Consider the following 26,074-nt stretch of genomic DNA (forward strand, 5'->3'; position numbering starts at 1 on the left):
ACTGATATTCATAAGGTTTACAAAGCACTCTACACATGTCACCTTATTTCAGCCTCACAACAACACTGTGAGGTAGGTAGATGCTATTCTTATTACGTTTTACAGATGAGGAAACTGAGGCTAAGAGAAGTTAAATGACTTGTCCGGGTCACAAAAGCTAGTGAGTGTCTGAGGCAGAACTTGAACCCAGGTCTTCCTGGCTACAGTCCAGTGTTTCTCCACTGTATTACCTAGCTGCCACATGCCGTGACTTATTCCTGTGCTGGTCTGAAAGCTCCAGTAGAACGAGGACTGTACGGCTTTTTCTTCCCCTGGAAAGCTAGGTGGCACAGTGGATAGAGTGCTAGGCTTGGAGTCAGGAAAACCTCAACCCAAATCTGATCTCCGACACTTATAAGCTGTGTGACTCTGGGCAAGTCACTTAACTTTCTGTTTGTCTCAGTTTCCTCCACTGTAAAACTAAGGATAATAATAGCACCTGCTTCCCAGGGTGGTTGTGAAGGTCAAATGAGACAATATTTGTAAAGAGCTCAGCATGGTGTCTGGCACTTAATAGGCACTAGGGAAATGCTTATTCTTTTCCCTTCCCCTTCCCAGCCCTGGGCTCTGTGGCAGGTGCACCCTCCCCCCTCCCCACTCTCCCACCCTGACCATCCCATGCCCCTTCTGTGTCTCTCAACCCAGGGCTATAAAATGGACGACCTGCTGACATCCTATGTGCAGTTCCTGAGTTCAGTGAACAAGCAGAAGAATGTCCAAACCTTAGACTGAGGTGGGACATTGGCTGAGGTCACAACTACCCGTCCACCTGCTGAATGGACAGCAACTCTCATATTTCACAGAGAAACCCAAGGCTGCCACCTGTTTTACCTGTCACTTCTCCAGTTTCCTCGTCCTGGAATGGATCGACCTCAGGCAGAGCCTTAACTAGGAATTTTTGCACCAGGGCAAGCAACACACGGTGAAGCATGTCCTTAGTTTGGGATTGAGGGTGGGAATGGAATGATGAAGGTCAAGAGACTACCCAATGGTGCTGGAAAGACATTCAGTGCCCACCTGGGGATCCAGGAGAACCACCCACCATTTGGTAGCTTCCTAGTGTCCAAAATAGATTTTATTAGCCTCCCACACAACACCCAACTGTCCCCCAGATTTACCTGTTTCTCTTGAGGATACAACCATCTTTCTAGTCACCCCAATTTACAACCTCAGGATCATCTTTATTTCTTCCTTCTCATTTATTCCCCATATCTAACATTATCATGACTCTTTGATTCTCCCACCATGTGTCTTTCATTTATCACCTTTAAGTAGCCACCAGCCTAATTCAGGCCCTTATAACCTCTCACCTGAACTATTGAAATAGTTTCCTTAAGAGTACTCCCTGTTTCTAGTATCTCCCCTCTCCAATCCATTTTTTGCACTGCTACCAAAATAATTTTCCTGAAGAACAGATCTAAATACTTCTTTTACTTAATTAGAAATCTTTGGTGGCTCCCTATTACCTCTAGGATAAAATAACAAATTCCCCACATTAATATTTAAAGTCTTTTGGGGTGGCCAGGTAGCACAGTGAGTAAGAGCACCGGCCCCAGAGTTGGGATGACCTGGGATCGAATCCAGGCTCAGATACTTAGCACCACACCCAGAAATAACTGGCTGTGTAGCCTTGAGCAAGTTACTTAACCCCAATTGCTTAAAATATATATATATATTTAAAGTCTTTCGCAGTCTGGTGCCAGCCTTATTTCAGTTTATTCCCTTTTTACACATTCTATGTTCCAGTCAATATGTTCTGTTAGCTTAGAATTCCATCACCCACCTCCAGACCTGTCTTTCCCAAGGCTGTCCCCATCGTCTGGAATTTACTTCCTCCTAACATGCCCATCCTAGAATCCTTATCTTTCTTCAGGGTTCAATATAGGGACATTCCTAATGGTGGTTATTTCTTGTTGCCATCCCCCAGTAGATAATGCACTCTATCCCTCCCAAAGTGATTTTGTATTTACTATATAAATATTAAATCCCCCAGTAAAATATAATCTCCTTGATGGTGTAACTGTTTTTCATTTTGTTTTTCTGTCTCTAAAGACCTAATAAAAGTGCATTCATGCTGGAGGCATTTGGTGCCTAATTGAATTAATTTTAATTTAAGTTAATGATAATCATGTCTTTGCTATTTTTTCACACCCAAATTCCTGATACCATAATATTCTGTCTCAGTTTGGGGTTTTTTGTTTGTTTGTTTTTATAGTTTCTCTGCATTTTGGTGCATGGTCAATTTTGGTAAAGGTATCATGTGAAGCTGAGAAATATATATATATATTCTTTAATGCTCCCATCCATTAGATGCCAGGAATATTTCCAATCTAACTTCTTCAACAGTTTGCTTAATTCTGTATTTTCCTTCTTATTGTCTTTCTGTTAAGATCTACCCAACTCTGAGCATTAATATTAAAATCTCCTATAATTATTGTGTTGATATAACTTTTTTGGATTTCAGTTAATCCTTTTTAAATCTAGATGCTATTCCATTTAGGGATATATGTTTAGTATTAATATTGTTTCATTGTCTATTATGGCACCTTATGTATAATGTTATTTTTCATATTTATTTCTCTTGATATTATGCATTTTTGTTTTTTCTTTGAGCATGATTTCAATCCTTGCTTTTTTGAGATCACCTGACGCATAGTAAATTTTGTTCCAGCCTTTTTTGTTCATTTTTCATATGCCTTTATTTTTAGATGTGTTTCTTTTATATAACAATCCATTTTATATAAGCAAATTTTACATAAATATTATCTTATATAACAAATTTGTTTTCTTATCCATTCTGATTCTCTTTTTCATTTTGTTGTATTCTTTAATTATTTACATTTGGGGTTAATATTGTTAGGTTTGTTTTTCCTACTTTTATTTCTTTTGTATTTATTTAATCATCTTTTTCTTTTAAGTTAGCATTTTGCTTCAATGATTAGTTTCCTTTGTTATTTTGATGCTAGTTTGGTTCCACAGTACACTCTCATTTACTTAGCTTACCTCAAGTTCCTTGGGTTTACTTAAATTGTTAATATTTCTTTCTTTTTACTTATCTGTTTCTATTCCTTTTCTTTCTCTTTCCCTGCTAAACTAAGTGTGTAATTCAAAATCTTCCTTCCCCACTTTCATCCAGTCTCTACTTCAAATAACATTCTTTTGTGTCACCATTTTCCAAGAAGATTTCCTTTGTTTTGTCCTCCTTATTTCTCTTTCTAGTTTATTATGACTTCTACTTTCCAATATATGGGTTATACCTTTATTTGTTCTTTCTTTAGGCTTTCTGTCTCTGTCAGGAGGATATAGCTTCTGAAGTAACAAATTGAATTCCCTCCTCTACCCCATTTTTGTTATTGCATTTAATGATCTTATTCCATCCCCTCTCTTTTCTATTATGCCCATTCTTAAAATATCAATAGATGAGGGAAATAACAGTAAATGCAAGCAGTGGGATGTAGCAGGAGTCATTCTATGTGTTGGGTTAGGAAGGCTAGTGTTTGCTGCTGGACAACTCCAGGAGAAATGCAAGGAGCAGAACAGAGATCTGTACACCAAGTTTATTGATCTGACCAAGGCCTTTGATACAGTCAGTCATAAGAGCTTGTCAAAAATTATGGCAAATTTTGGGTGCCCAGAGAAGGCCATCAATGTTGTACATCAGTTTCATGACAGCGTGGCTTGCCAATGTTCTGGATAATAGACAATGTTCTTGTGTTTTCCCAGTCACCAATGGAGTGAAACAGGACTGTGTGCTTACTCCCATACTTTTTAGCATGATGTTTTCAGCAATGTTGTCAGACAATGTTGTCAATGAGGGTAAAAACAACATCAAGGCCAGCAACCACACTGATGGTAAACTATTCAACTTGAAAAGACTACAAGCCAAGACTAAAGTGAAGAGAGAGCCAGTTAGTGATTTTTTGTTTGCAGATGATTGTGTACTCAATGCAGCCTCTGAAGCCAAGATACAACAAAGTATAGATTGATTTTCTACTGCCTGTGCCAATTTTAGCCTAATAATTGCCACCAAGAAAACATAGATTCTCCACCAGCCAGCACCACACCAAATATATGTGGTTATATCAAATGGAGAGCTATTGAATGCTATGTTCATTTACCTTGGCAGTATGCTTTCCAGGGATGTTCACATAGATGATGAAGTTGACACACACATTGCCAGAGCTAACTCAGTGTTTGGTAGGCTCCAAAAGAAAGTGTATAAGAGAAGTATTATTAGACTACCTACCAAACTGAAGGTCTACAGAGCCATTATGCTGTTATTGTGTGCCTGTGAAACCTGGACAGTCTACCAGCACCATGCCAAGAAACTGAATCGCTTTCATTTGAATTGTCTTAGGAAGATTCTGAAGATCACCTGGAAGGATAAGGTGCTGGACACTGAAGTCCTTTCTCAAGCTAAACTACCAAGCACCAAACTCTACTGCGGAGAGTGTACTTCCAATAGGCAGACCACGTTGTTCAAATGCCAAATGTGCATTTGCCTAAATGACACTCTCAAGGCAATCACTCACGTGGAGGTCAGAAGAAGTGATACAAGGACAATGTCAAGGTCTCTCTGGAGAACTTTGAAATCGATTGCCTCTCGTGGGAGACACTTGCAAAGGACCACCCATCATGGGTGCTGCATCAAATAAGCCGAATTGCAGTCTCTTAAAAGAAATAAGATTTGAGATAGGCAAATGTAGAGACATCTCCACCCTAAATGTTCACGTGGACTATTTGTACCTGACTGTGGTAGAGCCTTCTGAGCTCCAATCGGTCTGATCAGCCAAAGTCGGACACGAGGTGCCTTGAGTCCAATATAGTGGTGTCATTTGGTCCTCTTCAAGAGCAAAGGACAAGAAGCAACAACCATGATTACACATCACTTCTAAGACCAGGTTATCCTAACTCTGGTTCTAATCTTATCCCTAAGACCCTGGAGGCTGGCCGTCCTTAGGGACTCATTCATCCACTCTCCTAGGATAATAGGTAGTTCTGGGAGGTACAACACTTTCTTTAAAAAACAAACCAACTTTTCTCAAGAAAGGTGGTCTCCTAATGTGCAAATATTCCCTAGATGACTCTTACCCCTTGTTGATTCTTAGAATGAACACATACACCCCTCCCCACCACCACCATGGCAATGGTTTCAGTACCACCCTTTCATTTCCCCTTCTAAACTGAGACCCCTCTTTCTACTGACCCATCCCAATACTTTCCTTCCATTGCTTATAAGCCAGTCCCCAACAGACTCCATTCTTGTTAATAGATTAGAGAAATGATTATCCCTCCTCTGTTTACCCATGTACTTGATGAGGGTGAATCTCCAGCTTTCCTGTCTCTCACCTCCCTTCTCCCCTTCTTTGCAGATTCCCACTGTGCTATTCTTCTGGCAGAAGATAGTGCTTTGTAGTGGATCACAGGACGTAGCACAGCCCTTCCTCCCTTCTTTTGCCTTAAATCTTCAACCCCTTTGGGCTTTTTGACCTTTTTCCTTTTGCTTCTGAGTTCAGTTATTTTTTATTTAAATAACATAAACACGAAAGCCTTGGTTTCATTACTGAGTCCTCTCTTGATGATTGTGCTTATAGAAGCAGCTGGGTGGTCTAATGGATAAAATGAAGGAAGACCTGAGTTTGTATTTGCCTTAGGAACTTCTTGGCCATAAGGCAGGGGGCAATTCACTTACCCTCTTCCAACCTCAGCTATAAAATGGGAGTAATATTAGCACCTACCTTACAGAGATGTTCTGAGAATCAAATGTAAGATTACATATGTAAAGTGTGTTGCAAACCTTAAAACACTGTATAAATGTTAGCTATTCTTATTATTTTGGGGGCAGTTAGGTGGTGCAGTGGATAGAGCAGCAGGCTGAGAGAGTCAGGAAGACTTTGTCTTACTGAGCTTGAATCCAGCTTCAGTCATTTACTAGCTGTGTGACCCTGGGCAAGTCACTTAACCCTGTTTGCCTCAGTTTCCTCATCTGTAAAATGAACTGGAGAAGGAAATAGCAAAGCACTCCAGTATCTCTGCCAAGAAAACCCCAAACGGGGTCAAAAAGAGTCAGACACAACTAAACAACAACTCATAATATTTACCTGTGTTTGGGGGATTTTTGTAAACCAAATATCCTCACTGCTTCTATGGCATCTCTGCAGAAATGCCTCAGATGCCTCTAATGTTGAAAGTACATCTTTTTTTTTTCATTATGAGACATTTTGGGTTCCAGCTTGAGCTCCTTTGTTGTTGGTGTTTTAAAATATACCATTCCAGTTTCTTCTTTGATTTCTCACCCCTGAAACATAATGCTGGCTGACTCAAATGGACAGTCCTTCATATCTGTAAGTCTTTCTCTTGGCTGCAGAAAAATTTGTTGTTTGCTTTTGAAAATGCTCAATTTTGGGGTGGCCAGGTGGCTCAGCGAGTAAGAGCACCAGCTCCAGTGTCAGGATGACCTGGATCAAATCCGGGCTCAGACACTCAGCACCTCACCCAGAAATAACTGGCTGTGTAACCTTGAGCAAGTTACTTAACCCTGATTGCTTAAAAAAAAAAAAAAAGACAATGCTCAATTTTACCCCTACCTGCATCTGAGGTTCAAGCATGGGGCTTTTCTCTGACAGCAATCTATAGATTCAGTCAATCAGTGCTTTGTTGTCTACATGCAAAAGTTCTGGGCAGTTGTTGTTTGTTGGTTGGTTGGTTTTTATTACCCCCTGCAGTATGATATGCAAGTTTTAATCTGTCTCCTTCTGGGAGAACTACAATCCTTAAATTGCCTCTGCACATTGTCTACAAGATAAGCTGTTTTGGCAAATATAATATTCATGTGTTCTTTTCAAGTTGTTGCTGTTTTACTTCTCTTCTGACAATTTCTTCCACTTTTGCATTTTTGTGTTCTGAATCTGTTATTCTCATTCTCTCTCTCTCTCTCTCTCTCTCTCTCTCTCTCTCTCTCTCTCTCTCTCTCTCTCTCACCCTCTCTCTCCCTCTTTCCTTCAAAACTTTGGAGAAATTATTATCCATTGTCACATCTAAGTTTGGTACCTTTCTATTTTAAAATCATGTTGAAAAATCTGATTTCTGACCTAATTTATTCCTAATTCCTTCATCTACAATTTTTATTTCTCTTTTGAACCATTCTGCAGTTTCTTGTTATTATTACATCATCTCCAGGGATTCTACAGAATTGCTTTTTTGATTGAGTTTGGATTCACTTTCCTTGAAAGTATATTACATGTTCATAATACTGAACTCAATTCTTCCTTTTTTCTTTATGATCCTCTTTTTGTTTTATCTACTTTGCAAACCATGATTTTGCTTGGTTTCTCTCTTGAACTTTTGGTCTTTCAAGTCTTTTATTTATTCTGTTATTTGTCTCTTGTTTTCCTCCTCTCTCTTTGGTACCTCTCCCTTCCACTGCTGCAGAGACCCCACAACATTGGACATCTTCAACCTTCTTGTGTTGAGGGTATGTGGTCCCAGCCTGGTTGTCTGCCCAGAGTAACCTCTTTGGGGAGAGAATTGGCCCCAAATGAATTTCCAGCCCCCATTTTCCCTTGGGTATGCAAGCTCTTTTCTTCTCTCTCCAGTTCTGAGCTATCTTCCATGCTACCTGAATGGGAAACATTCTGTATTCCTCCCCTCTGTCACATTTACTTCCCAGGTAGGTGTTCTCTCTTTCTCTCATAACTGGGCAGAATCAGTGACTAAGGCCTCTGGTAGGGTGAGTCATTGTGGAAGGACCAGCCAGATATCACCACAGCTGGACTCCTAAACACAAGCCCTTAGAAGCCACTTCACTGTGCTTGTTGGGGATGGCGATTATTAAGTATATTCTGCAGGATCTCCAAGTCATTTTATTTTATGAGCTCACAACCACCTTTATTCTCGTAAATCTTTATTGTGCAAAGCAATGAGAATGAATTACAATAAACCTCATGTGTTGTAGTTGATAGGCAACACTGGTACATACAGGATTACAGTGCATGGCTTCAGTAGCCTCAAACCAACCTCTACAAAAGGGTCCATCACCCAGGACTCAACGGGAAAGTTCTTTCTCTCTTCCTTGTGACAATGCACTTATCCAAGGCCGGTATCAGCATAAGAGCATCTATGAGGCTGAGCCTTTGCCTTCCTCAGTATGAAACAATAGCTCTTACTCTAGTCCAGACATGCATCAGTGTCATAATGGAAAGAACCTTGGACTGGGAATCAGGAGCCCTGGGTTCTAGACCTTCTTCCAGTACTAACTAGACATGTGATCTTAGATGAGTGACTCAACCCTCTCCATGTCCTAGTTTCCTCATTTGTAGAATGAGGATGGATATGATGTCGCGTAAGGCTTCTTTAAACCTAACATTCTAGGAGACTGTGAATCTTCTCTCTGGCCAGAGAAAGCCATCCATCATAAGATAATTATCCTGAATCTAATCCAGCTGAAAGCTGTCCTAACATAGCTGGTTGGAAGGAAGGATAGAAGGAAAGAAACCGTTTCATGTTTTCTGTCTATAAGTACTGAGATGTGTAGGAATTGCTAGTCCAGGCTTTGCAAATCAGTGCATGTGAATGCTTTCTGTCCTATGTGATGTCTATATGCAAATAATAATAAATACGGATCCCAAGATATGAAAAGTAGAGGAGTCAAATAACAGGTTTCATTACAGTGAGGCAGCACCGTACAGGGGTGAGAGCAAGAGGACCTAGGCTCAGGTCCTAAGGCCGTCACTTCCAAGCCTTATAACCTTAGGCCAAGCCCTTCCTCTCTAGGTCTCATTTTTCTCACCTGTCAAACAAAGAAGGTCGCTCTCAGCTCTCTCTTTCTGTAATGATACCGTATGATGTTCTGGTGCTGAGCAATATGAGAGAGTAAAGGGGTGGGCCCCTGTCCCCAGTATAGGGGATTCCTATTTGGGACCAGATGAATCTACCCACGGGCTGTTCATTTATTTCGCCCACTCACCCACCCTCCTCAAGCAAGTAGTCTTTGGGGATAAAGATAGACAAAAAGGTGCTCAGTAAGTATTTGGCAATACATGGATTGCAGGTTTCTGTCAATCCTACAGATGTTTCCTTCTTTTCTCTTGCTCTTACGCCATGCCCTGCCTGTTCCTGTCAAACTCACTGGCTCCACACCACACTGTAGGGTCTGGCTGAAGCCACTGAAATTCCAGGGGGGATAAAATACCTGGCCCCTCCCTAGAACCCTGAAGAAAGTCAACAGGCAGGTGGGCCTGTTAGGGATAACGTGAGGATAACTTCCCTTTTCAGCACGGTCTTGTGGAAGAAGCCATCCTTTGGGCCTACGCTGATTTTTCTGACCTAAGGGTGCTATGACTGTGGGCACCCAGGTTTTGCATGATCTAGCCTTTCACCATGGCATCCCTGAAGGTTGTGTTCATTCCTGTTCCTTTCACTTTCAACATCCACTCTCTACTTTTTCACCTATCCAAGGCTTGTCCATCCTTCCAGGCCCAGCCAGGTCCTGCTTCCTGCTTTCTCAGCATCCCAGTGCATGCTGGTCTGTCTCTCTATCTGTCTGTCTCTGCTGCCTTTCTAGAGCATTTGGGATTTGTAGCCCACAAACCTTCATTTTATTATCTGTTGTGAGGAGATACAGTTTTCAAAATGTGTTACGTGTTTGATTCTTGTCTCCCCAATGGGACCATGATCTCTTTAAGGGAAAGGACTATGTCTTCTCACAGAGTTGTTGCAAGAAAAGGGCTGTGTAAAACTGAGAGCACTCTATAAATGGGAGATGGTTATTTTGCTTTCTTTGGCTCCTCCACAGCTTCTAGCATAGTACTGTGATTACTCAATGAATACTTGTTTAATTAAACTGAGTCTAACAGGGCCACACCAGCTGCAAGGTGGCCAAGGCTCTGGGAGTGAGAAAGTCACCTCATTAATGGGTTAAGGCATCTCAGCAGGGTCTGATGTGGCCCGAAAGCAGGGGATCTTAACATTTTTGATGTCATGGACCCTTTTGGGAGGTTAGTGAAGCTTATGAACCCCTTTGCAGAACTATGCTTTTAAATGCATAAAATGTGTATAATTACAAAGAAAATCAATTATATGAGGGGAAAAATTATATTTATATATATATATGTATAAAAAGCTTTTTTCCTCATTCAAGTCCACTGAAATAATCTATCGATAGACCCACTGGGGGTGGGTTTCCAGGTCAAGAATCATTAAAAGAAGAAGGGAATTTCTCAGTCAGATGGTAATGAAATATGAGTCACCAGGAAGAGAGAACTTGTAGAAAGGGAATGGGAAGGCCATTGCCCACTGAGCTATAAAATCTCCCAAGGAATGAAGGAAAAAGGAATCATGATTTCTAAAGGATTCTTGGTTGGGTCCATAAATGAGGGCTTCAATTGTGTCTGGTGCATTTCCAGACAACAGGGGGTTTTAGTTGTATTCCCACTCACTGTGTGGTTTAATCTCCAACTGAATGTTGCTGGAACACTCGCCAAGGGTCACAGAAATTAGAGTTGGGGAATGCCAGAATCTTGTGGCGGTGAGAGCAGCAAACCAGCTGTGGGCTCTAGGAATGGGGTATACAGGTCTCATCTACTTCCTGCATCCTCTCTCTTCCCCTATTTCCTCAGCCCTCAACAGGTTCTGCCTTAGTGAGTGCTCTTAGGATTTCAGAGCCCCAATCAGTGTATGCAAGAGATGTCAGGAAGAGGACAATAAATGTGAAGGAAAAGAGGAAAAAAGGGGGAAGCAAGAGAAGTAGAAAGGGGAGAAAAGGATGATGAAAAAAAGAAGAGAGAGGGGGAGCGGATGGGAAAAAATCAGCATGGCCGTGGTGAGGACGCAATCCCAGCAGAGGCTTTTCAGAAAGAATTTGAGTCCACAGCCTTGGGGTGAGCTTTCCGGGAGGCCAGTTCGGACAGCTTCTTCAGCCTTTTCTTCAGCTCGAGAGGAAATTTTTCATAGCATTTCTTACAGACGGGCTTCATGTCAAACTCCACAAATTTGTTCCTTTGGGAAAAGGAAAGTTTTGACCATTAGGGACAGAAGTCCGTGATCAGGGCCATGAGACACTCTGCATTTTAAATCAGGAAATCTTTCCCTCTGAAAGCATACATTTACTTTCAATTGATACAGTGTTTTATCTGCAAGCCTTCTCCAATACCCTCTGCTCTTGTCCAGACTGACACCTGCCAATGTCCTACCTGTTCCTACATCCTCTGCTACTCTGTAAGGTGGCTCCTTCCTTGGTTAAGACCCAAGCCAGAATGCCTTTGACTGGCACCTTGGTGTAATAGACAGAACACTAAACGTAGAGCCAGGAAGACCTGGGTTTGAATCCTGCCACGTATGCTTGCTAGCTATGTGACTCTAACTAAGTCATTTAACTTCTCTCTGCCTTAGTGTCCTCATCTGCAAAATGGGGATAATAACAGCACCTATCTCACAGGATCACTGTCATCATTAAGAAACATATATAAAAGCTCTTTGCAAATATTAAAGCACTATATAAATGCTAGCTGCTGTTGCTTTATTATTACTCTCTAGCATTCATCCAGCAGCTCCTACAGGAGTCAGCAAAAAGCAAAATGTGACCCTCTGGCCTCTGGTTGACACTTGTTTGATGGGGGCCCTCAATGACCTCCCAAACTTCCAGAGTTCTTTGGGAATAAGGCCAATTGAGGGGTTTGTAGAAAACTTAAGAGATAAGAAAAAGTCAAGTTGGTGCTGTAAGAAGGAGTCATTGCTTACATATATTTATTTATACATGCCTGAGTTGAAGTTCCACTCCTAATATAAACTGGCTATGTGGCCCTGGGTAAGTCACTTAACTTCTCAGTTCTCTAGGGCGGAGATGTCAAACTCAGAAAACCACAAATTTACTTTATCTATGTTGCATTGTATTTTTTATTTATCTTGCTAGATATTTCCCAATTACATTTTAATCTGGCTCAGTCTAGACTCAGGAATCATTACAAGGCTGACATCTCTGCTCTAGGGAACGCTCTAAGGTTTTAAATCGAAGAGAAGGGGCCAATTTGCATTGGTAAATGGTGTTTCTTTATCTTGAAGTTCCTTAGACTGATGAAATCACAGACCCAGGTCCTAGGTCTAGCCCTGGAAAGTATTACTCCTGAGGGTCTGGAGGGCCAGGAGGAACTTACTTCAGTGTGAGCTTAATATTGCAGGTGGAGCAGGAGAAGCAGTTCACGCACCAGGCCTTATTGAGAGCCGACACCACTGCCAAAAGAGCACAGACAGAGGGAAATTATGTGGAGGCCGAACAACAGGGGCCCAGATCCCTGCTGTGGATCGGACAAGGCCAGATGTGCAGAGAGAGCTGGAGCGGCCCAGAGGGAAAGGACACCTGGGGAGGACAGAACGGGCCTTACCATCTCCCTCGATCACGTGGCTGCAGTTGTAGCAGACGTCCCCAAAGAGCTGTGGGGCAGAGCAGACACAATGGGGAGTTATTTGGGGCAGATGAAGGCATTCATCTTCTCCCAACCACCAGCTGCATGCAGCATGAAATAGACATTTCACAGAAGCACTGTAGGAACCTCCTCACGCACCCATTTTAATCCTCTGAATACTCTCTCTCATCTTCCTTTCTAGTCACACACACCAGGCCTTGGAGTCCATCATATCCCCATTTGACAGATTTTTGGAAGGCATTTGTCCTTCTGTTTATTCTTCGTTTTCTGAGCACTGGGTACATGGGCCTCCTTCTGACTCTGGGACCTGAGATCCTTGGCCTAAGAGAGGTAGGTTTGTGGCCTGCATAGTCAGTCAGTCAGACAACACGCATTTATTATTTTTATTATTATTTTATTTATTATTATATAATTTATTATTAATTGCCTACTATGTTCCAAACATTATATCAAGCCTGGAGATATTGTGTGAGGGATACTCGAGGCTCCAAGCTTAAAACTCTCCTTTGATGGCCTGTCAGGTATCACAATGATTTGTATGTTGTCTCCCCAATTAAAATTGTGCATTTTGTCGCCTGACTGTTTAGCACGATGCTTGGCATCTAATAAATGCTTGTTGACTGGCTGAACACTAAACACTGAGTTAGGAGACACCCAGAAATGTCCGACTCATTGTCTCATTCTAGTTCTGCCGCTGAAGGGATGTGTGACCTTAGGTAGAATTGTGCATTTTGTTACCTGACTGTTTAGCACGGTGCTTGGCACATAGTAAGCATCTAATAAATGCTTCTTGACTGGCTGAACACTAAGCTCTGAGTTAGGAGACACCCAGAAATGTCTGGCTCATTGTCTCATTCTAGTTCTGCAGCTGAAGGGATGTGTGACCTTAGGTAAATTAGGTAAGCTTGCTGAGTTTGTTTCCTCATCTATAAGATGAGGAGACTGGAGGAGATGAACTCTTTGGGATCTTTTAGCTCTAGCATCCTATCCTATCCTATTCTATCCTAATTCCCCAGCCTTCCCCCACCATCTTGTCTGAAATTCCCACCATCAGAGTCAGTCTCCTATATCAGGTAATAAAGGAAGCAGGGAGAATGTCTTCAGAAGGTCCCCATGAAATGGCCCTGGGATTACTCCCCTGCTGTTATCATATTCACCTGAACTGTCTTGTTTCATAAGGTAAAGTGGAGGATTCCCATGAAGGAGTAGCAAGAAAATTGTTTCATGAAGCTGGGGAAGACAGCTACCGTGTTTCCCCGATAATAAGACACTGTCTTATTAATTTTTTTGGACAGAAAAACACCAGAGGGCTTATTTTCAGGGGAGGGCTTATTTTAATGAACATTGACAGCAATTTTAATAAACAGGTAAATGTGAACAAAAAAATGTACTTTTATTCAATAAGCAAATCACTGAGGAAGAACAGGATGATGCGCTCACTGCTGCAGCTCTGATTGGATGCAGCTCGGAGCGCGGCGTGCGTTTCACGGGGGGGAGGGGGGAGACGGTGCATACAGAGGGTACCGTAATGTAGCATGTAGCGCAGGGGATCACTTTCACTACAGTAGCAATCTCAATAGGGCTTATTTTCGGGGGAGGGCTTATTTTTGGGGGAGGGCTTATTTTAGAGGAATCTTACACAGTAAGGGAAGGGCTTATTTTCGGGATAGGTCTTATTATCGGGGAAACACGGTAGCTGTGGATCCAGAAAGCCAGGCTCCTGGTGTAGATACAGCAGACAGAGGGGAACCAGAGACCAAGCTGAGATTAGGGGAAGAGTTATCAGACACTGATCTGCAGGATGGATTGAAAGGGCTGGGAGGGAGGAAATGGGGCTGTTTAGGTAATCACAGCATGAGATAAGGACATGGCTTATGGTGAAAGCACTGGGAACAGAGAAGAAAGAATGGAACCAAGCAAAGTAGAGGGTGCAAAATCCTCCCTCTGATGCCTAATACCACCTGTTCAGCCTTACACTTCTCTGGGCCTCGGTTTCCTCATATATACAATGAGGGAGCTGGATTTGATGGATTCTGATGGTCTAGCTCAAGCTCTATGACCCTATGAAAGGCCTGAGGCAGGAGATCCAAGGCAGCCCATTATGGCAGCACTATAGAGTACATAAGGGATAGGAATGTGGAGCCAGTCTGAGAAGAGAGGTTGGGGCCAAGTTGTGATGGGTTTTGAATGTCAAACAAGAAGTTTATATTTTCTCTCAAAGGCAACAGGCATGATAATAATAATGATGATAACAGTAATGATAATAATAATATCTAGTTATACAAGTGATCAGCCTACTGGGGATGATTCTCTCCAAGCTTAACCAGGCTGATCCTCACAGTGTAGACATAACCTGTTGTAAAACTGCACTTGAAGCCTTTCCCTTGTCAAAAAACCTTACAAGATTTTGTACTCTTCAAAACCTTCAAGAACTCAGAGTCATCTCCATACCACTATGAGATGCTGGAATAGGATCTTGAGTTCTTATTCCTTTCATTAGTGATGAGAGTTATATAGAGTGTGCAGGTCCAGGGGGAAGGGATTAACTCTCTGTGACCCCAAGTGATGTACCCTGGTGGTTGGGAGGGGAACAGGGATAAACTCAAGGGAGTCTTCTAAACCTGGAAAAAGGATTCATGGGGGAAAGGCAGTTTATTTGAATCTTTAGCAACACTGGTTTCTGGGGGCAGAAAAGAGGGCTCAGCTCCAGGAAAGTACTATAAGTCAGATAACTATGTAGGTTCCTGCTGGAGATGAGGCAGGTCACTGGATGGGGAAGGACAAAAGTTTTGACTTTATGGATGTGGGTGTGGGTCCTCTGTATTTTCTCTTCAGTGAAATAAATCCCATCCTATGTTTGATGTATTATTAGCCTATGTTTACATGGGAACTGAGGTCCCTTTCCCTTTTGTGGCAGAAACCTAGACACAAGCCAAATTCTGCTGTTCTCTGGAGGATTAGGGTGGGGCCATTGGACAAGAAGAGATTTGTGTGAGAAACCACTAAGACTGATTCCAATCTGTGTAAATCCAGAGCTTCAGCTCTGGGGTCAAGGTCCTATCAATCTATGTCCTCATCACTTCATCCTGCACCTACTTCTGGTTTGCCCTCTTTCCAATCTACCCAGTCTACAGATGTGAAAAGAACCATCCTTAAAAAGCACATTTATCATGTCAGCCCTTTGCTCAAAAATCTTCAAAGGCTGCCCATCACCCATAAGAAAAAGCTAAAATTCCCTAGTCGGGCGTTCAACCAGACTCTTTAGAATTAACTCTTCAATAAGAACCCTCTGTCCTAGCCTGCCTGGTCCCGTAAGAGTACTCTAAATATACTCTATCCATTCTAACCATCATATCTTTGCTAAAACTATTCCAAATACTTGGAATGACTTTCCTTCTTGTCTACATGTCCAAATTCTTCAAGGTCCAACTCAAGTCCCACTTCCCTCAGAAAACCTTCCTTAAGCCCTACAGCAGCCCACTCCACTACATCCACAAAAAATTCCCATGGCACTTATGAGCTATAATTTAGCACATATTTCCTGTTCTTGTTTTCTAATGTTCTCATTTTTTTAGTCTTCTTTCCCCAACTAGACACTGTTGTAAACTCCTCAAAGGTTATGACCAAGGCTTTTTCTCATAAGTCCCTCAAAGTAACTGGCAAAGAGGCAGGCACAGAAGAAGGGTTATGTCAGTCTTTATTCAATGACTGAATGGCTTTTAATCCCCCAGCATGTCCCAGGCTTCCCCTTGGAGTCCAGGCTGATTTCACAGGTTCAACCCAAGATCACCATCTAAAAAGCCCTGCTGATCTCCTAGTGGCATGGTCTTCCCAAGGTGGGTCAAGCTTACCTGGTTATAATGTGTCTCACAGTATGCCAGGCCCTTCTTCTCATAGTGTCGGTGACCCAGGAATGGTTTCTCACATTTGGCACAGACAAAATGCTGTCGAGGAAGAAAGCAAATACTGTCAATGCCCTGAGAACCAAGGCACCCACCCATTCCTGTAAGTGCTAGAGATACAAATCCTTAGTTCACAACTTGAAAGAAATTTCCATGCCATAGAATCATAAATCTAGAGCTGCAAAGGGCCTCTGACACCGTCTTGTCCAACCACCTCATCTTACAGAAGGAGTACTGATACCCAAAGAGTTTAAAAGACTTTCTCATGGTTGCAAAGCTAGTAACAGACAGAGCTGGCTGGGATGTATGTCATTTAGCTGGGGTTCAGAATCTGGCACTTCTCTAAATTACATGCCATTTGTGGGTCTGAGAGCTGTGTTGTCCCCAGGAAGGAAAGACAGACCTTATTTAGAACAAATCCTTAGGAGTCATACATGATTGCAATTTTTCCTAGTGACTTGGGACAATGAAAACCAGGGATTGGCTGGCTTATTAAAATTCAAGGACAATCCCAAACCTATAAGGATGACTATTTTTTTTTGTTCTGGGCCTGTGATTCCAGCAACATAGAAAACTCTCTCAACCAATGCAGATAAACAACTATTTGGCCATTTGTAATCACAGGAGAGTTAGGAGATGAAGTGGATAGAATACTGGCCCTGGAGTCAGGAACACCAAGTTCAAATCCAGCTTCAGACACTTACTAGCTATGTGACCCTGGGCAAGTCATTTAACCCTGTTTGCCTCAGTTTCCTCATCTGTCAAATGAGCTAGAGAAGGAATTAGCAAACCACTCCAGTATCTTTGCCAAGAAAACCCCAAATGGGGTCATGAAGAGTCAGACACAACTGAACAACAGTCATGGAGATGCCTTTGATGACAATAATCCTGTAAGTGGACTCCTTCAGAACTGCCTTCAGAACTGCCTTCAGAACCTGAAGGGCAATCCCAATTCATTTTATTAAATTTATTTATTAAATATATTAAATAAATTAAATTTACTTATTAAATCTATTAAATAAAATTAAATATACTTATTAAATCTATTAAATAAATTAAATTTACTTTTAAATTTATTAAATAAATTAAATTTACTTATTAAATTTATTGAATAAATTAAATTTATTTATTTAATAAATTTATTAAATAATTTCATTTATTAAAAGAATAACAATATGCAACTATAGCAAGAGGCAGCATGGTAATGGAGGTCAGCTGGGAGTCAAGACAACCCGGATATACATCCTATCCCTGACACGCGTTAACTGCATAAATCACACGTAAATCAGTTTATCTCAGTGTCCCAGCAAAGTCTCTAGCACCATAAATTACAAAGGAGTTGCTAATCGGTATCCATGGAAGCTAAGAATTGCCTACATAATAAAGTCATGGATCTATACCAAGAAAATAAAAAGTTTCTGTGCCAAGGGTTGAGCTATGAAGATGAAGCATCACACTGTCCCTGCTGTCAAGAAACTAAACATCTAATAAATAATGTCCTCTTGTACATTCCCTTGACTTTTTTTTTCAGTTGGATTTGAATTATGGACACAGTCAAAATTCAATCAGAACCAAATCTAGGTGAAGAAAGTGGGTAATGAAGCCAAAGTAATGCTGCCTGGGGTCAGAAACAAAATGTGACTACAAAGAAAGGAGACTCCTTGGAGGAGGAGGTGCCTGTCTCTGAAAGGCATAAAAAAAGGGTGCTCCATTGCAAAGGACACTGCATTTATAATCATAGTTAGAAACCTGTCTCCACCATGTCTTCCACCTGTTTACACTTGAGCAAATAAGTCGTCTGGCTTCTCTAGGACTCAGTTTCCTCACTTGTAAAATTAGGGAATTTAGATGTTCTCTAATGTTTCTTTCAATCCTAGATCTGTTATCTTAGGAAGAATTCCCAAAATGTCCTGAAACACAGCAGCCTCTCTGGAGTCAGTGAACAACCTTCTGAAGCAGCCACTCTGACAGAGGCAAAATTCATTTGGATGGATGGATTCTGGTCTGCCTCTTGGTTCAGTGGGTGTCTATTTTTAATCTCCATTACTGTATAGTACGGCAGAACTCTCTGGTAAAATCAAAGCTCCATTATCTAGATAGATTTGTGTATTATCTTTGCTGAATCACTGGGGTTTTAAGTCGGAAGGTATAATTGAGATAATACAATAATAGCACACATTTATGTAGAATTTTGGAGTTTACAAAACAATTTCTTCACAACAACCCAATACCATGAGTGGGTGCTACAAGTATATTATCGTCCCTATTTTGCAAGTGAAGGATTTGTTGAGGTCATCCAGGGCTCTCTGAGTCAAACAAACCTACTCAGCTTGCTTAGACTAATGTTTAATCCTAGGCATGCCTTCCCACTGCCTGGAAGCCATCTACTGAAAATCAGGTAACAAGAAGACCTCCAGAAGATCTCTATCAGTCCGAGAATTCTGGGATTCCTGGCCTTTGTTACTATTTGGAAGAAAAAGGCAGTCATGTGGCTGGTCCCACTAGGCATTGTTCTAATGGGTTAGCTGGACCTAATAACCCATAGCAGAGGCTGGGAGGATTAGAGAGAGGGAGCAGGGCATAGGGTGAAAAGCTATGCTTTCTCTCATTAAACAACAGACAAATCAATACATAGATTCCTTCTGGGTCCACTTAGTTCAAATGAACAAATGGTTTTAGCTGAATAAGCAGCTAAGCAGATCAATAACTTTATTTGTAGTTGATCCATTTAAGATATTAGAACAAGCCAGAATTTGTACATGTAAGTACACAAAGATAATTCTCTATTATCTATGATGAAGCAGGGGCAGAAGTGGTCCAAATAATCTCAGAAGTTTCTGTATTTGACTTTAGAATATATTCGCAAATTAGAGAGAAGGAAGAGGAATGGAGACCTTTATTATGGCTTCCTCAAGAGATTTCATTCCCTTAGCAAAGTTTATAATGCCTCCTGGGAGCTTCAGAGTAGCAAGTAGAAGCTTATTTCTGTTCAAAGCTACAGATAATCCACGAATAGATAAGAAAGAGAGGCTTTTTTTTTAATTCAGTTAACATTTATCAAGGAAGAGACAAAGAAATACAAGGAAGAAAAATTACAAACCCAGGTCCTTAAGTAGCTTAGAGTCTAATGGGGAGGATAAAAACCAGAGATAGATTGGGGGTCAGCAGTTCCTTCAGACTTGGAACAGGGAGTAGAGACAGTGAGATGTAAGTCATGCCCCTTTTTGGACTTTGAGTCTAATTTTAGACTGTGAGCTCCCTGAAAGCAGGAACTGGTTTTTTGCTTTTCTGTACATTACCAATGCTTAGAACAGTGCCTACCCCCGAGAAAGGGCTTTAATAAGTGCTCTCTGAGATTGACTGAATGGATGAATTGGCAAGATATAAAAGGGTAAGACCAAAAAAATTGTCTTTTCAGACTGGGAATGTTTTCTTTTGCATAATGCAAAGGCCACAAATTTGGCTGAGTTTTTATCAGAAACAATAATCTTGCACACTGTTCCTTCCTTCCCCCTAGTTTCTATACCTTTTCTACTGCTTAAAAACAGGAATATTCTGAACTCCAGAGCTTTTAAGCAAATAACCATTGCCTAGTTACTAGCCTAGTCAGAGGAGATGAAAAGTTGGGAAATGCACTGGGAAGTCACTATAAATTAAGGTCATATCTCTGACCAAGGTACTGTTCAGTTCATTTGGGATTTTCTTGACAAAGATCCTGGAGTGGTTTGCCATTTCCTTGTCCAGTTAATCTTACAGATGAGAAAACTTAAGGCAAACAAGGTTAAGTGACTTGTCCAGGGTCACTCAGCTATTAAGTCTCTAAGGTCAAATTTCCAGGCCTGGTGTTCTACCTTTATCCTGTCCAAGGTGACCACACCCCAAATGAGGAAGAGTCTGAAAGGTTAAACCTAAATAAAGAATCTGCTAATTAGTTTGAATGCTCTTTGTTCTAAAGAGGTTCTCACCTGGGGTTGATAATCTCCTCATCTGGAGATTCCTTAAAAATTATAATGGAGGGGGCAGAGCCAAGATGGCAGCATAGAAGCAGGAAAACTCCTTGAGCTCCCTCCATAACCACCTCAAATACCTACAAAATATGACTCTAAACAAATTTTAGAGCTACAGAACCCACAAAGTGACAGAGAAAAACAAATCTCCCATTGAAGGCAGCCCAGGAGGTGGAAAGGAAGGGTTCATTGAAGCACATTGGGAGCCAAGCCCAGCCCCGCATGAGCCCACGGTTTTAGCCCCAAGGGGGCCCCAACCAGTGGCTGCATCGGACTTCAGGAGAGTGGATCACCAGCAGCAGTGGCGGTTTCCAGAATTATCAACCCATAAATGGCAAAGAAAAAGTGAGAGGTCAGCATAGAACTCTGTTGGAACTGGGGGTGACGGAGGAGTGGGTCTGGCCCCTGCTCCCAGAGCTAGAAGTGGCAGAGGGGCAGTGGCCCTACAGCTGCCTCCACGTGGCTGCTTCAGAGCTCCTGGCCTGCATATCGTAGGGGGGGCAAGTGACAATTCAGAGGGTAATTGCTCTTGCTTTAACCTGCCTGGATCTGGATCGTGGTCTTGGGTGGTGGTCCTGAGGTGTGTGACCAGTGAGCCAGAGTTTGTGGGGGCTGTACAGATGGTACCCTCCTAATAGCTCTAGCAGCTGTGAAAAGCCCAGCAAATGGGACAAAGCTCTCCCCTGTGGAAGCAGAGTTCTACTGTGGCAAAAAGCTCAAAAGTCAAGTAATTGAGTGGCAACATGAGCAAGCAAAGGAAACAAAGCAAGCACAGCAATCTGACTTTGGATTCCTTTTGTGGGGACAAAAAGGATCAAAGCATGGAATGGGAGGAAGACAATGAAGTCAGAACTACTGCACCAAAAGCTTCCAAGAAAAATGGCAATTGGTTACAGGCCATGGAGGAACTCAGGAAGGATTTTGAAAATCAAGTAAGAGAAGTGGAGGAAAAATTGGGAAGGGAAATGAGAACGATGCAAGAAAATCATGAAAAGAGAGTCAACAAGCTGACTGAAGAAAATAATACTTTAAAAAATAGATTAACTCAAATGGCAAAAGAGGCTCAAAAAGCCAATGAGGAGAATAATGCCTTAAAAAGTTGAATTTGCCAGATAGAAAAAGAATTTCAAAAACTCACTGAAGTGAATAATTCCTTCAAAATTAGGTTGGAGCAAATGGAAGCTAATGACTTTATGAGAAATCAAGATACTATTAAACAGATCCAAACAAATGAAAAAATGGAAGGCAATGTGAAATATCTATAGGAAAAACCACTGACCTGGAAAGTAGATCCAGGAGAGATAATTTAAAAATTATTGGACTACCTGAAAGCCATGATCAAAAAAAGAACCTAGAAATCATCCTTCAAGAAATTCTCAAGGAAAATTGCCCTGATATTCTAGAACCAGAAGGCACAATAGAAATTGAAAGAATTCACTGATCATCTCTTGAAAAAGATCCCTAAAAGAAAACTCCTAGGAATATTATAGCCAGGTTCTGGAGTTCCCAGATCAAGGAGAAAATATTACAAGCAGCAAAGAAGAAACAATCTGAATACTGTAGAAACACAATCAGGATAACACAGGATCTATCAGTTTCTACATTAAGGGATGGAAGGGCTTGGAATATGATATTCCAGAGGTCAAAAGAGCTGGGATTAAAACCAAGAATCACCTACTCAGAAAAACTGAGTATCATGTTTCAGGGGAAAATATGGTCATTCAATGGAATAGAGGACTTTCAAGCATTCTTGATGAAAAAACCAGAGTTGAATAGAAAATCTGACATTCAGATACAAGAAGCAAGAGAAGCATGAGAAGGTAAACAGGAAAAAGAAATCATAAGGAACTTATCAAAGTTGAACTATTTACATGCTTATATGGAAAAACAATAATTGTACCTTATGAAACTTTTCTCAGTATGAGGATAGTTGAAGGGAATATAAATGTGTGTGTGTATATACATATATATATATATATATATATATAGGAGGGTATATGGGCTTATAAATACATTTGTGAGTGTGTGTATGTATGTGTACAGGTATACATAGACAGAGGGCACAGGACCAATTTAATGGGAAGGAATGGTATTTAAAAGGTGAAATTGAGAGGTGAGAGGAATATAATGAGAGGAGATGAGGAGAGACAGATTGGGGTAAATTATCTCATATAGAAGAGGCAAGGGAAAACTTACAATGGAGGGGAAGAACAAGAAGGCAAAAGGGAATGAGTCAACCTTACTCTCATTGAATTGGGCTTAGGGAGGGAATGACATACACACTAAATTGGGTATCTTGCTCCACAGGAGAGTAGAGGGGAAGGGGATGAGAGAGGGGGGATTATGGAGGGGAGGGCAGACTGGGGGAAGGGGTAATCAGTATGCATGCCATCTTGGGGTGGGGCTGGGAGAGATTGAGAGAAAATTTGGAGCTCAGAATCATGTGGAACTGAATGTTGAAAACTAAAAATTAATTAATTAAAAAGAAAAAAATAAATAAAATGGAAGAGAAAGAGAAGAAGCTCTGCCTAAGGATGACATTACTATCCACATCTGTGAGTGTAGATGAAGAAGGTTTGTGCACCATTACTACCTGGTTTTTTTCACAGTTGAATCAGTGAGTGACTCCTAGCATTTTTATAGTACTCTGGCATTTTAGACCTTGAATGACTGGGGACTTACCTCCACATGCCATTGCTTTCCTAAGGCATTGACCACACGGCCTTCAATGGGCCTCCGGCAAGCTCCACAAATGGGAATCCCCATCTTGTCGTGGCAGGGCAGGCAGTAAAGTTCCCCTTTCAGCTCTCTGGCCTCCGCAGTAAGTTCCTTCCTAGAACATAAACAGAGGGCCTTAGGAGACAAAGAGGTGCTGGGCTTTGCCAGTAGTCACTTCCTGCCTGTGACTGTGATGGCTTTCGATATTCTTCCAAGAACAGAAATGTTAGGCAGAAGAGAGACTTCAAGAGTCCACATCTTTTAAATTCATCATTTCCCATGCTTTTTAGGGAGTTTGGCTGGTGAGGAATTCTTTTAACCAAATAGAAGAAAGTAAATTAGCAAATAGGAAAATAAACAGAAAAAAAATCTTTTTTTTTAAATACATTCTGTTTAGTCAAATTTAATTCCAAAAAGTCTCACACAAAGCACTTTAAAAAAAATACACTGTTCTCTCCTAATGAGAGCTGGTATTCTCCACTCAAGTCCTACTCAGAAGGCTCATCTTGGCATTGAAGCGACCTTGGGTTCTTAAAGGCTATGCTAGCTAAACTCTGTTAGATCCTAGCAGGCTGGAAAGGCCTCAGGTCCAGGTTCATTGAGAGTCTCTCTGCTCATCAATGCAAGGATCAGCTTGGCTATGTGGAGAAAGGTTCATGCTCAGAAACTTACGCCAGGAAAGGAATCATTTTGACCACAGAAAGTCATGAATAACATCTACTAAGGCCTGAAGGAGGTGTGATCTGCTTTGGAGATACTTCCTAAACTAAAGAAATCTTTTAAAGATCTGAAGCTCAAGAGTATTGTCTTGTTATGTTTCTTGAGTGTTGATGCTACCTCCTCAAACAGGCTGTACATTTCCTTAAGACGGGGACTAAGCCTTCTCCTTTTCTTGATCCCCCATAGCACCTAGCACAAGGAGGACTGTACAGGAGGAGCAATAATCGAAATATATCTGTCCAGCCGTACCTTTCATAATGCTAGGGGACAATCATTCATCGGGACTTAGGTGGTAACCAGTATAAGAATTCGGGGGGGGGGGGCAGAGTCAAGATGCTGGAGTAGAAGCAGTACCTCCACGTGGCTCTCACCACCTTCTCCAATCGATGTAAAAGGGGACTCTGAACAAACTTTGGAGCTGCAGAACCCACAAAATGACACGGAGAAGCTAACTTCTCGCTGAGGACAGCCCAGCAGGCCGGCGGGAATTGGCCAGGGCAGTGCTCTGGGAGCCAAACCCAGCCCCACGCCAAGGCTTTAGCCCCAGGGCGGGCCTGACCAGCCACTGGCCTGAGGGACTCCAGATCAGCAGCAGCTGTGGCGGTCCAGCATTATCAACACATAGATGTGAAGGACAAGTGAGAGGTCAGTGCAGTGTGGACTTTGGGACCCAGTAGTTGGGAGTATGTCAGCTTTTGCTCCTGGGGCGAAAAGCCACTGACACCCGGCATAGCCACAGCTACATGGCAGCTTCAGCTCCTGGCCTGCAGAGTGCAGGGAGACCAAGCACCAGTCTGAGGGGTAATCGCTCTTGCTTTAACCTGCTTGGATCTGGATTGCAGTCTAGGGTGAAGGTTCTGGGGTGTGTGACCAGCTTGCCAGAGTGTGTGGAGACCTCAGAGAGGGCACCCATCTAATACCTCCAGCAGCTGAGAAAACCCCACCATTTGGTACAAAGCTCCCCTGTCTGGTGGCAGAGTCCTACTGTGGCAAAAAGCCCAAAAGTCAAGTAATTGAGTGGCAACATGACCAGGCAAAGGAAACAAAGCAAACACAAGAATCCAACATTAGAATCCTATTTTGGGGACAAAAAGGATCAAAGCATGGAACAGGAGGAAGACAGTGAAGTCAGAACTTCTGCACCAAAAGTTTCAAAGGAAAATACGTGCTGGTTACAGGACATAGAGGACCTTAAGAAGCAGATAAGAGAAGTGGAGGAAAAATTGGGAAGATAAATGAGAACAATGCAAGAAAATTATGAAAGGAGAGTCAACAGCCTGACTGAGGAAAATACTACCTTAAAAAAAGACTAACTCAAATGGCAAAAGAGGCTCAAAAAGTCAATGAGGAGAAGAATGCCTTAAAAAGCCAAATTTGCCAGATGGAAAAAGAATCTCAAAAGCTCACTGAGGAGAATCATTCCTTCAGAATTATATTAGAGCAAATGAAAGCTAATGACTTTATGAAAAATCAAGATGCTGTTAAACAGATCCAAACAAATGAAAGAATAGAAGGCAATGTGAAATATCGCATTGGGAAAACCACTCACCTGGAAAATAGATCCAGGAGAGATAATTTAAAAATTATTCAACTACCTGAAACCATGATCAAAGAAAGAACCTAGAAATCATCCTCCAAGAAATTCTCAAGGAAAACTGCCCTGATGCTTTAGAACCAGAGGGCAAAATAGAGGTTGAAAGAATCCACTGATCACCTCCTGAAAAAGATCCCAAAAAGAAAACTCCTAGGAATATTATAGACAGGTTCCAGAATTCCCAGATCAAGGAGAGAATATTACAAGCAGCCAGGAAGAAACAATTTGAATATTGTGGAAACACAATCAGGATAACACAGGATCTGGCAGCTTCTACACTGAGGGATCGAAGGGCTTGGAATATGATATTCCAGAGTTCAAAGGAGCTGGGATTAAAACCAAGAATCACTTACCCAGCAAAACTGAGTATCATGTTTCAGGGGAAAATATGATCATTCAGTGGAATAGAGGACTTTCAAGCATTCTTCATGGAAAAACCAGAGTTGAATAGAAAATTTGACTTTCAGATACAAGAAGAGAAGCATGAGAAGGTAAACAGGGAAAAGAAATCATAAAGAACTTATCAAAGTTGAACTATTAACATTCCTACATGGAAAAACAATAATTGTAACTTATGAAACTTTTCTCAGTAGTTGAAGGGATTAGAAATATATATGAGGGTATATGGGCATATGAATACATATGTGAATGTGTGTATATGTGTTTACAGGTATA

At 41.5% G+C, this 26,074-nt stretch overlaps 2 protein-coding genes across 5 annotated transcripts in view; one reads left to right on the forward strand and one right to left on the reverse strand.

Annotated features, from left to right (window-relative positions):
* The window catches only part of MYO7B (myosin VIIB), a gene marked incomplete at its 5' end in the record, with an annotated part of 127,210 nt that extends 125,052 nt beyond the window's left edge, over positions 1–2,158 (forward strand). Inside the window, one exon of the mRNA XM_069063371.1 lies at positions 685–2,158. Coding sequence (XP_068919472.1) covers positions 685–771 — 87 coding nt within the window. The remainder of the gene's footprint in view (positions 1–684) is intronic.
* A 5,741-nt stretch (positions 2,159–7,899) lies between these two features.
* Positions 7,900–26,074, reverse strand: part of LIMS2 (LIM zinc finger domain containing 2) — a 98,839-nt gene continuing 80,664 nt past the window's right edge. For 3 of the 4 annotated variants that reach the window (XM_069063328.1, XM_069063327.1, XM_069063326.1), the window contains exons 6-10: positions 23,050–23,200; positions 16,310–16,402; positions 12,417–12,465; positions 12,189–12,264; positions 7,900–11,034 (exon numbers count right to left, since the gene is read on the reverse strand). In XM_069063328.1, coding sequence (XP_068919429.1) covers positions 10,887–11,034; positions 12,189–12,264; positions 12,417–12,465; positions 16,310–16,402; positions 23,050–23,200 — 517 coding nt within the window. In that variant the 3' untranslated portion in view covers positions 7,900–10,886. The remainder of the gene's footprint in view (positions 11,035–12,188; positions 12,265–12,416; positions 12,466–16,309; positions 16,403–23,049; positions 23,201–26,074) is intronic. The other variant, XR_011163395.1, reaches the window with a different exon arrangement.

The sequence above is a fragment of the Petaurus breviceps genome, unplaced genomic scaffold (assembly GCF_028583685.1).
Source record: "Petaurus breviceps papuanus isolate PSGF00001 unplaced genomic scaffold, PetGlider_PUasm1.0 90556, whole genome shotgun sequence".
NCBI classification, from domain to species: Eukaryota; Metazoa; Chordata; class Mammalia; order Diprotodontia; family Petauridae; genus Petaurus; species Petaurus breviceps.